The sequence below is a fragment of the Podarcis cretensis genome, assembly GCF_951804945.1.
Source record: "Podarcis cretensis genome assembly, chromosome: 1".
Classification (NCBI taxonomy): Eukaryota; Metazoa; Chordata; class Lepidosauria; order Squamata; family Lacertidae; genus Podarcis; species Podarcis cretensis.
This window is the reverse complement of record NC_137170.1, coordinates 93,031,322-93,045,194: the sequence shown is the minus strand read 5'-3', so window position 1 is coordinate 93,045,194 and position 13,873 is coordinate 93,031,322. Positions and strand designations below refer to the sequence as shown.

Here is a 13,873-nt window from a genome sequence, read left to right as displayed (position 1 = left end):
GGACACAGGGCCTGGGGAGGCCCTTGGCAGAGTTGAGCCCTCCTACACCGGTGAACCTCCTCCCTAAGCTTACCCAATGGCTAGGGCCCTCTTCCAATCAGTGCCAAGAAACCACTGTTTTAATTTCCTACAGTGCCTTCACAGTAGCATCAGTCTAGAAGCCACTTTTACCATTTCTTGGTGGATCTAATTTTCTACTACTTTTACCAGACCATCCAATATTTCATGGGTGAAAATCGGAACACTCTTGAGTACTCACAACTAAGGATGGGAGAGAATTTCGTGTGGTCTACATTTTTTAACCTCCCACACTAATACACAGCTCAGATCTTTTGGACTGCTCACTTGTGTGAATTTTGCAATAACATCTTTGTTTCAAAAACATGCCAAAAAAGTACAATAATTATTTTTTTAAAAAAAGATAAAATTGGATTAGAAGTGCAGACATTGAGATAAAGTATGTATTTTAAAACACTGGGCTGAATCTAGTGAAGTTGTCCCATTGGTGCAACAACCTGTGCAATGGGACTTCCTTCCATCTCCTTGTGTTCCCCCATGTCCCCCATCTGTTCTGGGTTTCCCCCCAGTCCCCAGGAGTAGATTGGGGGGAGGGGAGCATGAGAGCATGTGGGGAGAGGAAAGGGAGATGTAGTCCAGTTGCACAGGTGCAAGTCCATGTGCTAATGGGATGACTTCCTTGGATAGAATTAAATTTTTTTAATAAAACCATGCATTTGAGTACAAAGTTTCATACTGATTTTTTTTTTTAAAAAAAGAAAGCTCAATTAATGTGGATTCATGGATAGGATAGATTTATGAATACATGCAAAATTGACACACAATGGAAATAAACTGATACTCTTATTCTCACACTAAGAATCACTATCTTCATCAGTTCCCCCCACTACATATTGCTGTAGGCACTTTGGTGCATCATGTGCACAGTATTCATTTACTCTACAATGCTTAGCTTGTCTTGTAGGGGTTCTAAAGGACGGACTGTTAGTTATTTACCAGAATAGTAGTTCCCTTCAGACCACTTAAAGAAGTTTAATAGAATGCTTAGTTGGTTAATCTTATAACTTACTAGATGGATAGATAGATAGATAGATAGATAGATAGATAGATATGCATGCTGTAATTGAAATATACATGATCACCCTTCTTATTTGCATTGGTTTTCTGGGTGCTGGTGGTGGAAGGTAAGCAGTGCACTTTGCAGAAGAGGGTTGCTGCTCAGTAATAGGGCACATGCTCTTCTTGCAGAATGCCCCAGGCTCAGTCCCTGGCATCTCCAGATGCAGCTGAGAAAGTCCTTTATCCGCAAGCCACTGCAACTTTCAAAATGCTTCCACAGCATCTACCCATAAGGCAAAACAAGGGACTGGAAGAGAGAGTCTGTAAACAGGGGGAGTTGATGTGCCTTGCAGATGCAGCCCAAGGAGTCAAGATCAACCCCAAGTTTAAGAGCTTAACTTTGGTCTTGTTTGTTTTATCTTACATTTACAGCCATGTATTTAAAGTGGCAGTTTGCAGGTTTACACGGAACATAAATCTTGGAGGGAGAAATTACCATTACAGGGACAGGTTTGTTTTGTTAGGCCATTTTACTCACACGTTAAATAGCTGTCAGCAAGAGGCCTTGGTTGGTCATAAATTGCCATCCCAATAATACAGACTGCTCTGTTGATTTATAATACAGCTTGTCTTCCAAATGGATCCAACAGTCCCTAAAGAACAAAAGCACTCCTGGTAGAAGATTGAGACCATTCAGGGGGGCACTGGAATGGCTGCCCTTGGATAGAGCGTGACAAGGTCCCACTTTTAGGACAGTGGCTAGTGTTTTTGGCTAATGTGTTGTCCTGATTTTAGGTTTCAAATGAGAACCAGTAAATGAATGAGAAAGAATAACTTTAATAAAAAGAAGAGATTCTTGTGTGGATGTTGGCTTATCAACTTTCAATTTCCGGTAATGGTACATCCTGCAAGCCTTAACATCCTGGCAACATACTTTGCAAGGATGTCTCTAAACTCTTCTATCATTGCAACGCGGGCTACATGTCAAATCTAAAATCTGAGATGGCAGTTCCTCTTTGGGGAGGAGCCTTAGCTCAGTAGTAGAGCATCTTCTTTGCATGAAGAAGGTATCGAGTGAAATCCTTGGTACTTCCAATTAAACTTATCAGTTAACCTCTGCTAGAAACTCTGGAGAGCTGCTGCCAATCAGGAGAGGCAAAGGACACAGGACAAGATTGTGGACCAATGATCTCACTCAGTAATAGGCAGCTTTGTATGCTCCTCAACTATCTCCTACCCCATGCCTTGTGGTTGCTTTTGTTGCTAACTTGTTGAACTAGCTGGGTATCAACAGTGCCTCCCAAAAATGGAGAGACAAGCAAGACTAGAGGCTTGGGCAGCCAAGTCCAGTGTCCTCCTGGTGCTTCTGTCCAGATGAGTAAAATGCCTGGTGCCTAGGTCATTTGTTTCTGCTGACATCAAAAGGAACAAAGAAGAGCTGTGCATACATCATAATTCCACATTCATATTATGCAGATACAGAATTTACTACTCTCAGGATGACAAGAGGCACAGGAGAAAAGGACTCCTGAACCTTTTAATAGTTTTGTAGAAGACATTTATTTTTTTTTGCAACTACAGCTTGTCAAGCAGCAGTAAGATATTCTGCACCTGCTGAAATCCCCAGTGCAGCTGATCTTTCTTTCCCTTTCTTTGCATCTGGTCACTCCAGAAACAGGATGAATTCCCCCCCTTCCTGAGGACCGAAAAATGGCTACAAACTTCCTGAGATCAAGGAGCAGGTTTTCATCTATGTTTGAACTGTGTGCCATCTGAATCCAAGGTACTGGACAGAACCTTTACAATTGTACGAATTTTAACCAAATGTGTATAAAACAAAATTAAAAAATTCCTTCCAGTAGCACCTTAAAGACCAACTAAGTTAGTTCTTGGTATGAGCTTTCGTGTGCATGCACACTTCTACTATGGCAGACCAACACGGCTACCTATCTGTAACTGCAAATGTGTATAGTTAAGTATAATGTATGAGAGGGATCACTTCTGGTGGTGTAGCCACTCTGAGAAACTGGTTTTTGCAGGTTTAAAATACCAGGAGTCTGTTCCGGCAAGGAGCAACAATAGTCAGACAAAAGAAATATGCATGGGAAGTATGGTATGCAAAGCTATTTGTATGCTCTTCATTTGGACAGCTCTTAAGAGAGCGTAATTAAATTTTGCATTGTGGTTCCTGAGCAGGTTTTCATCTATGTTTGGATATAGTTGGGTGCCATTTTGAATCAAGATGGAGGACAGAACCTTCCTAAACTGCACTGGGTTGTTTTTTTTATTTCTTAGAATTCCCAAGCAACACTGAGGATGAAGCTGCTAGTGCCAAACCATTTGCACTATTTATAGAGGTTGCAAGCATACCGTATATTAGCCCATTTAAGGGATACAGCTGTGGCACCCTTTCTTAATTGAGCAGCCATTCATTCATCAGGGAACAGGGAGTACAGTTTTCCTTGCACTGGCTGTAACCTCTGATGGTCAGGATTTGACCCAGAAGAATCAAGGCCATGATCTCACACCTCATGCCAATTTCTCCAAGAGTCAACTCATTAGTAAGCTGTAACTAATCACAGCCCCCTGCTCTGCAAAGATGTTTGTCATATTCACACTTTAGCATTTTTAGGTGTATACCTTTAACATCTTATGCACTTAACTCTAGAGTGTGTGAAGTGGCCCATCAAGGAATCTGCACTGTGCTTTAAGCAAGGCTTCTGCTGTGACTGCAGCCTGGATAGGAAAAAGTAATAACAAATCAAAATTATGAAAAAAAATTACTTTTTTTAATGTACAAAAACATTTATATACAGTTACAGCATGTGACTGCAATCCTTATGATGTAGAAAACAGCTAAAAAGGTCCTGAAGGTATAAAGACAGAACAATTCAGCTACAGTACTCTTATTAATATACAGAATATATATATACAAAGCCAGTATTGTTGTTATAATACTATTACAGTAAAGGCAGGAAGACCACTTTGTAAAGCTGAAGAAAGCAATGAGTAAGTGGGTGACTCCCCCACCCCCATGTATCCATGGAAGATGGCAGCTTGCCACCAGGCAAAGTTCTGATCCATTAATTCAAGGGGCATCTGAAATGGACTTGGCCCACTAACACTCTTGATTATTGTAATTCCATGAAAAGTTCAGTGATCATGATTCACACAACCAAGCCATTCTGCAACCCTTTTATAATTATCCCTTGAAGGTCATGCCCTGTGGGGAGGCTCACCAGTCTTGACTAGGCCAACAGGTTACACTGCAGTTTGAAATAAAGGATGAACATCAAATTCACTTGATCAAAGTTCATTCACAATTTTTGATTACATTCTGGTTTCACAGTTAGATAGGCAATGACAGAACACATGACACTGCAAAACCCAGTAAATCCTGTGGATTTTATTCTCTGCCTCCCCCCCAAGGTCTTGTATTTAGCCTTTGTGAATGAGAAAATAATAAAGAATGCAATTTTGAAATCTTTCACGAATTTCAGTGGGACTTCATGCCTAATTCTCATCTTAATTTTTTTGATGTGATTAATGTCACGACCAAAATGATCTTTTCCTGACATTTTGGCATGCTGATTCTGCTCCTGTACGATTAGATTTAGCATTTAGGATGTATGGGAGTTCCACTATAATAAGGGTAACCAATGCAAAACTGATGTGAAAATCTACTCTTTGAAAACTCTGCCACGCCAAAAACTTGTAAGGAGAACTGTGCTCCTTTTCAGTGGCACCATATACCAGACATGGAGAGACTAGTGAATGGAGGGCAAACACCTTCTGCCTATAACATAATCAAAAAGTACTCCAAAGTGATAAATGTGGCTCTGATGTGGCCATCCCCTTTGTGCTTTCAATTTCAATGTTTAGAAAGTGATTCGCAGTCTTTAATAACCATTTTGTGTTATGCATGGCAGGGAACTTTATCCTACTAGTGTAGAAATGATTTTAAATTAGTGGCATTTTCAAACCTTCACTAAATTCTCTGTGATATAAACCAATTTATAAAGATTACCCTCTGATTAAAAAACAAACAATTCCACACAGGGCATCCATCTTTCACATCTCCTCCCCATCAATGTGTCCCTCTCAAATGTCTTATTATATAGACTGCAGTGCCTTACATTAATGCATCTTTATTTTATATATGCTTTAAGATACACTTTAGTTGACGTTAATGGACAAGAGATGCCTTGACGACTCAGCAACTAACGCACAGTAAGGCACTTTGCTGCAAAACTGTTCAGGAGCTGATGCTTCTTGGCTAAGCTGCAAGCTGCAAAGAGCTATATTGGCTGCATAAACAATGCTGTGTATGTGTGCATTCACACACGCATGTGTGTGCATGCCTGCACCATCTGGTCACAAAGCAAAGCGTTAAGCATACACAGTATGGCTTTTGGGTTTGGGTCAAAACTGCACCCATCCATTTGTGACTGAAGTGGGCAAGAAACCACATTTTTGCAGTGATAATTAAGGGGAAACCAAAAGGAGACGGCAAAACAGGTGCAGTTTCAAAGCAGAGCTTCATATGAAACAATGCTTTTCAGTATTTTTGCCCATACCTCTAGTGTTCCACATCTGGACAAGTCCCATCTTTTTTAGCTGAAGGGTTGAGAAACTACTGAAGCAAGCCTAATAGATACCTGCTCAGAAGTAAGCTGAGCTGAGTGTGGCTTGCTACATTGGATTGCAACCTATGAGACTTTCAGCCTATGACAAGGGAAAATAGTGGAAGTGATGGTCAGATTTTTAAAAAATGATGCCAAATGTGCCATTGTTTTACTAAGATGGACACTTTAGATAAATGTTTTTGAAAAAACAAGCACAAAAATAATGCAAGAGGTGCACCCTTTCAGTACTTCTTTTATGAGTTTTATACATGTTTGTACAAAGACATTTTTCCTGTGTTTGGAATCCCTTTAATGTATTTAATACTTGTAAAAAAAAAAAGGTCTACTCTATGGAAACCTGTTTTTTATTTTTTAAAAAAAGAATCATAAAATTGCTTAGCATGTAATCTATTGGATACTTCTAGACAGTTATGCTTTAAGCGTTAAGACATCATGTTCAGAAATTTACTTTCTTCTGCTAGGGTTGTCAACATAGAGCTCATGTCCCCTATTGCCATATTACTAATTCCAGCTGGTATGGATGGCAGTGTCAGAGAGTTCCGGGGAGTTGTAAGGCGGGAAGAGTTCTGGGAGAGATTCTGTAGGATGCTAGGGCTCAGGGTCCCTGACATCAGACTTGAATGGTCCCCATCATCCATGATGGCATCAAAATCTATCTGAGGAGGCTCCAGAACCTGTGAGTCCACAGTGCTTGATACTTGATTAGCCCCAGGAGATGGCATTGTGCCTGGCTTGATGTTCAGTGCACACTGCTGTTGTCTTACACTACAGTCTGCATGGGTATTAAAATTCCCATTTTGTTCATACATGTGTATTTGGCCATAATAGTGCATCAAATGGTTTCCCCCCATGCTGTTATTGTATTGCTGTGGCTGTGATGATGCTACACCAGTTGTTCTCTTGGGGGTGAACTCTACTTTTTCCTGCCCTGGGCTCACATCATTGGCTGGGTGAGATATTCTCATGTAGCCCAAGTGTTGCATAGCACACATCCCTCGGTGCCTGTTTGCTGGACTGGGATTAGGTGGAGGATGAGGCTGAACTAGACCAGAAGGGAAGCTCTGTGCAACGGTACCTATCATATCTTGTTGTGGCTCAAAGTCTTGCTGACTGGAGGTCATTAATGCAGAAGGTTGATGGAAGACCTCCTGTGTCATGGGAAAGTTAATGTGGTTTGGCTGAGACGAAAAGCCCTGCTGATGTCCTGGTTCCTGTGTGACCTGACTGTGCATTATGCATTCTCTGCTACTGTCAACCATTGATGTGGGATCAGCCATAATATCTATCTGCTGAGGATGAGCATGGGATGCAGGCTTCAATATCATGTTGTTACAGGGAGGAGAAAGCTGGTTGAGGTCACCCCCCATTGTGTTTGGGCTCAGCATTTGATGAACCTGATGGTACGCTTCATGCGAGTTCAAATCTGGATTGTTACTGGGTCCCGGATTCACCTGTTGCTGCCTTAAGTGCATGCAGTTTAATCTTTGTCCATCTATGCTTGTGTTTTTCTGCACAAACTGTTGCAGGTTTCCATTCATATTGTTTTGACCCACCTGCATCTGTTGATGGCTAAAGTTCTGATACTGGCCAAAGTTGTGCTTTTGATGAACCACAGCTAAGTTACGTGGAGGGAACTGTTGCTTTGCTTGAGCAGAGGATGCGTCCACCGTACCTGAGCTGACTTCATTCCACTGGACAGGCATGTTGTTCTTGCTCAAGTCAGAATCTGCTCCAAAGTTCATGTGACACTCACTCATCACTGGAGCTGCATGATTCATACCCACATCTGGAGCAGGCACCCTGCTGAGTTGGCTTCCCAGGTTGCTGTGTTGCACTTTTGCATTCACTTGGAAGTTCTGCATTTCATTGCCATAGCCTGCGGAAGGGTTGTCTGCGGCCATGACACCGTTTTGCGATTTGATGTATTGCACTACATCATCAGGTAGCACAATGTCATCATCTCCGACGGAGCCATCGGCCTCGCCAGACATCGCTTCCATGGCAACGTTCTCGGTGATACTCGGAGGCCGTGGGGAATAGATGTGCCTGGCGAGGCTTCCGTCGGAACGTGCAAAGTTTGGAAGGCCGAAGTTCCTTCTGTCTGTAGGAGGGTGGAGTGGGTTCATACTGTTGGTGCTGTTGAAACGATGGACTCTAGGGAGGGAAACTGGCTCTCCAGCAGGTCTCCTCACCGGATCACTTGCGCGTCTTGCATTGTTGCCAGGTCCATCGTGAGCAAATCCCAGGGACGCACCATACCCATAAGCGTTGCTGTCACTGCAACGCCGTGGCCCAGGAGGAAGGCGAAAAGAAGGCAGAGCAGGCTCTGGCCCATCCAGAAGGGAGATTTTATTCCTCAGGGTCATCCTTTCCATGTTAGGCAGGGGGGTAGGTGGAGGGCCCCCTGTGGCAGCAGCATACTTGGCTTTCAACCTGTAGTGCTGCACCGGTGTGAGGTTCAGAAGACCCGGGATTCCGCTGCACTGGCTGGCGTCGCTCGATCTGCGAGAGGCATCCGTGGAAATGGGGTCGTAGGAGTCAGCAGAGCTTGTGTTGTTTGGCCGGGTTCCAAACTGTGACGCTTCACTGGAACGGCGGCTGGAGAAGTAAGGGGATATCCCTGATGACCTGCGGCTGACAGTGTAGGCAGAGCTGATGGTGCTGGTTGAGCTGTCGCGACGTTCTGTTAGTTGGTTCAGCATTGTGACCTCGTTGATGGACAGGTCTGTTATCCTTGGGTTAGGCAGCGCTGCAGAAGAACCACCACCACCCATGTTGTCCAGTAGACAGCCTGGTGGAGAGTGGTAGAGAAAAGAGGCTTGTTATTCAGTGTTGATAGCGGAGAGACAACTCGGTTGCTAGTACTTTGTTACTTGAACTCATCTTACCTCCCCGTTTCCCCATATTACCAAGCATCTACCACATGCAACATATTCAGGCTGTTATCAGAGTTGCTTACCATGTGCTGGGGACAGCAAATAGTATTGAAAACATCTGAAGATGGTGTGACAGAGCCACTGTTGCCCATTGCTGTACACACACATATCCTTTGCTTGGCTGCCAAGTTTGGTCAAATAGGTTTTGCAGGTTTTTGAAGTGCTAGCAAATAGGCTTGATCTGTGATAATGCACATAGGATGACTCTGTCATATCAGCTTTAGCTCTTGGAAAGGGGGTGGGGAGGGAAACAAGTGTCTCTCCCCAGCCAAAGGAAATGTAGATTGCAAAGGAGAACAGGGACCTGGGCATCGAAAAGCAATACAGTGACTGTTGCAGAGTCACACATTAAATTACCACCGAAACAGCTATGAGAGAATGTCTTAGGGCTATACTGTGTCAGAATGAAAAATATGATGGGCACAGCTTCCTTTAAACAAGTACCATCAATCAGCTATGAAGAATGATTTCAAAGATTTACAAAGAGGAGTCACTTCCTACCCAGAGATGATTATAATGCAGTGCTATTCAACTGGACCTCCCACGTCCAGTCTTTCCTATTGACTTAGCATACTCCTGGGACTCCACACTTACCGAGTTTGTAAATATACGCCACAAAAATGTAACAATGCCATTTTCATGGTGAAAGAAACAGTTCCTCATAGATCATTTAGATTTCCCCTCTGAGCCCAGGGTACTCTAGGAGAAAAAACGGAGAGCAAGAGGAAGGAAATTTGCCTGGGAAGGCAAGAGCCTTCTTGTAGTACGGCTGTGTCAGGTTCAGCAGCAGTTTCTCAGGGAGACAAGGAAGTGCAGAACAACCACCTTGCAATATGATATCTGAGTTGGAGAGTTCAGCAAACTAATGGAAGTCTGTTTGCATGTTCTATGTTTGGGTTTGGATCCCAGCTCAACCCTTGTATTTGTTTTAAAGTGGGGAGGGAGGAAGTGCAGGGGATTATAATGGCAGGCCCTTGAAACACTAGCAAGGTAAGCTGTGAGATCTTAGAATTGTAGAGTTGGAAGGGACCCTAAGGATCATCTAATCCAACCCCTTGCAATGCAGGAATATGCAGCTGTCCCATACAGGGATCGAACCTGCAACCTTGGCGTTATCAGTACCATGCTCCAACCAACTCAGCTGAGTTAATGCTTATGGACAGATCTCAAACAGTGGCCAGACTTACCATTGCCTGGGATGGGAGGCAGCTTGGTATTTCTGACTTGTGGGGCCGGATTCACCCACGAGCAAGAATCCTTCACTGTCCTGAGTTTCTCTTTCTTGAGCTGCTCAAGGCGCTGCATGGTTGTCATTTGTTTCCTCAGCTGCAGACTGACGGTTGAATTACCAGATGAGACCGTCGAGTCTACAACAGGAGTGCCATCCTCCAACGCGGTCAGGTCCCCCAGACTTCCCCCACTGTGCATGTTCATTTCGACTCCACTGTCATTGTTGTTGGTGCTCCCAAGTGGTGATGGTTCACTGCTGCATGAGGATTGGCCACCAGGACTGGACTGATACATCTTAGAGAAAACAAAGAAAGAGGAGGAGGTTTGCATCAATGTGATGGTTCTTCCTCAGTATCAGCTTTGCTTTGCTAACATCTATTACGGCTGCACCGAATTTTCTCATTTCACAGTTCACATCCACAAAACTAGCAGGCTCAAGGCAAGGCAAGCAAATTACTAGAAAAAAATGCATAAGCTTGCTGAAAACTTCCGTTGTTCCACCACCCTTTCCTTCCTGTGGTTGCTCCTCCTTCTCTGCACCATTGTAGCACTCTCTTCCTTTTCACCCCTGCTTTCTGCCATATTCTGCCCACATCGTTACTCCGATTAGCCATGGTGACCAGCATGGTTTTGTTTAGAGGTGTCCATGACATCATCGCATCAGATGTGATCTTGCAATGTTGCTGGCAAAAACCACAAGTGTTAACAAAACCTATTGGATTAGATCACAGAAAGGGCAAAAAAAAAATTATTTTAAAATATTTATATGGTGCTTTTGGGGGGCAGAGCCCATCCAAAGCAGCTTCTGATGATAATGATAATACAGTAGTACCTCGGGTTAAGTACTTAATTAGTTCTGGAGGTCCGTTCTTAACCTGAAACTGTTCTTAACCTGAAGCACTTTAGCTAATAGGGCTTCCCGCTGCCACCGTGCCACCAGAGCACGATTTCTGTTCTCATCCTGAAGCAAAGTTCTTAACCTGAGATACTATTTCTGGGTTAGCGGAGTCTGTAGCCTGAAGCGTATGTAACCTGAAGTGTATGTAATGCGAGGTACCACTGTAATAATGAATCAATATTACAGGAAGAAAGATAAAAGACCTTCATAACTTCCATAATGTAATATTCCAGTCTCCCTCCAGTGAGACAAAATTACTCAAATACGAATAAGAAAAATAGCATTGAAATGAACAGCATCAAAAAGTACTTAAAAATAAGAGGCACTTGGGGGGATTTATGAAAACAAACCTTTTAAAAGGCAAACTTGTACAACTTAATCCTGCATTTATTTTATTTTTTAAAGAGCATAATTTCATTGTGAAAATTTGTTTTATTTTTGTTGTTGCTCAGGCTCCCCACGACTGAATGAATTGGGACTGGTTAGTGGAAAGGACCTAACAGAAGCAGAAGACATCAAGAAGAGGTGGCAAGAATACACAGAGGAATTATACCAGAAAGAAACGGATGTCTCATATACCCCAGGTAGTGTGGTTGCTGACCTTGAGCCAGACATCCTGGAGAGTGAAGTCAAATGGGCCTTAGAAAGCACTGCAAATAACAAGGCCAGTGGAAGTGATGGTATTCCAGCTGAACTATTTAAAATTTTAAAAGATGATGCTGTTAAGGTGCTACACTCAATATGCCAGCAAGTTTGGAAAACTCAGCAGTGGCCAGAAGATTGGAGAAGATCAGTCTACATCCCAATCCCAAAGAAGGGCAGTGCCAAAGAATGCTCCAACTATCGCACAATTGCACTAATTTCTCACGCTAGCAAGGTTATGCTTAAAATTCTACAAGGAAGGCTCAAGCAGTATGTGGACCGAGAACTCCCAGAAGTGCAAGCTGGATTTAGAAGAGGCAGAGGAACCAGAGACCAAATTGCAAACATGCGCTGGATTATGGAGAAAGCTAGAGAGTTCCAGAAAGACATTTACTTCTGCTTCATTGACTATGCAAAAGCCTTTGACTGTGTCGACCATGGCAAACTATGGCAAGTTCTTAAAGAAATGGGAGTGCCTGATCACCTCATCTATCTCCTGAGAAATCTCTATGTGGGACAAGAAGCTACAGTTAGAACTGGATATGGAACAACTGACTGGTTCAAAATTGGGAAAGGAGTACGACAAGGCTGCATTTTGTCTCCCTGCTTATTTAACTTATATGCAGAATTCATCATGCGAAAGGCTGGGCTGGATGAATCCCTAGCCGGAATTAAGATTGCCGGAAGAAATATCAACAACCTCAGATATGCAGATGACACAACCTTGATGGCAGAAAGTGAGGAGGAATTAAAGAACCTTTTATTGAGGGTGAAAGAGGAGAGTGCAAAATATGGTCTGAAGCTCAACATCAAAAAAACGAAGATCATGGCTACTGGTCCCATCACCTCCTGGCAAATAGAAGGGGAAGAAATGGAGGCAGTGAGAGATTTTACTTTCTTGGGCTCCATGATCACTGCAGATGGTGACAGCAGCCACGAAATTAAAAGACGCCTGCTTCTTGGGAGAAGGCCAATGACAGGCCTAGACAGCATCTTGAGAAGTAGAGACATCACCTTGCCAACAAAGGTCCGTATAGTTAAAGCTATGGTTTTCCCAGTAGTGATGTATGGAAGTGAGAGCTGGACCATAAAGAAGGCTGATCGCCGAAGAATTGATGCTTTTGAATTATGGTGCTGGAGGAGACTCTTGAGAGTCCCATGGACTGCAAGAAGATCAAACCTCTCCATTCTGAAGGAAATCAGCCCTGAGTGCTCACTGGAAGGACAGATTGTGAAGCTGAGGCTCCAGTACTTTGGCCACCTCATGAGAAGAGAAGACTCCCTGGAGAAGACCCTGATGTTGGGAAAGATGGAGGGCACAAGGAGAAGGGGGCGACAGAGGACGAGATGGTTGGATAGTGTTTTCGAGGTTACCAGCATGAATCTGACCAAGCTGCGGGGGGCAGTGGAGGACAGGAGTGCCTGGCGTTCTCTGGTCCAATGGGGTCACGAAGAGTCGGACACGACTAAACGACTAAACAACAACAACAACATTTTAGCTGGGTGACCTGTTTTCACCACTTGGCCTATACAAAGGGCTTTGTGGATTGGCATATACTTAAAATGTGTATTATTCATTCCAGTATCTTTTGTACTGTACTTATTTATACAACTAGTACTACAAAATGGGATGCTCATGTTTAACTTAGCAATCATCAGTTTTGAAACAGTTGTAGAACTTTTTAGTGTCTATCTTGCATCACTGGAATTTTGTACATTAAAAGAATTAAAAGCCATACCAAGCAGTCACCCCAGCCCCAGGCTTCAATCAAACTTAACTAAGCCAGGTCTGTTTTCTGTGTAAACAAATCCTCATTAGGTGATAAAGCCAATGTGTTCATTATTGCCCACAAGTGTGATGGCACTGTAGTGTGGACACAGGTTTTCCATAAGATAAGTGATTAAGCTAATTTTTATGCCTTTTTCAAGCACGGGTATGTAAACATCAGGGAGCTAAAAGCCCTGAGGGTGGATTTTCTTTTCTGTTAACTTGGAAGAACTGTATGTGCTCATTCAAGAAACTTAAGCTCTTGATGCTTTTCTGAGATAAACCTGGAACATTAGAAGATCTTCCCCGCTCCACAAACTCTACAGTGTGCCTGTTTGTCTGCAGCAGAATCAAGCCCAAAAAGCTTCAGGCACAGTGCACGACTCATGGTTCAAAGGACCCTTACATGCTTGTCCGACAGTCTTTATAGAAAGATAAGGGCATGATTTGCAGGCTTAGGTTTGGTAAATGTTTTTTTTATTAGGAGGTATATTTCACATTAAGTAATTTATTTGCAATAAAGGTTAAATGTTTTCTGCTGGCTCAAAGGAAAAGCTCTTTGCTGTCCAGGCTATGGAATGATGATTTACGATTGCTGATCCTAGAAGGCTGTAGAGCTGGAATGCCAGATGACACTTGGTTTAAAGGTTTCCTTCTTTTTCACAACATCTCAGTT

General features: G+C 43.1%; 1 protein-coding gene across 1 annotated transcript in view; it reads right to left on the bottom strand.

The window, feature by feature from the left end:
* Positions 1–4,032: 4,032 nt before the first annotated feature.
* The window catches only part of GLI2 (GLI family zinc finger 2), a 201,339-nt gene continuing 191,498 nt past the window's right edge, over positions 4,033–13,873 (bottom strand). Inside the window, exons 13-14 of the mRNA XM_079968565.1 lie at positions 9,847–10,183; positions 4,033–8,514 (exon numbers count right to left, since the gene is read on the bottom strand). Coding sequence (XP_079824691.1) covers positions 6,146–8,514; positions 9,847–10,183 — 2,706 coding nt within the window. The 3' untranslated portion in view covers positions 4,033–6,145. The remainder of the gene's footprint in view (positions 8,515–9,846; positions 10,184–13,873) is intronic.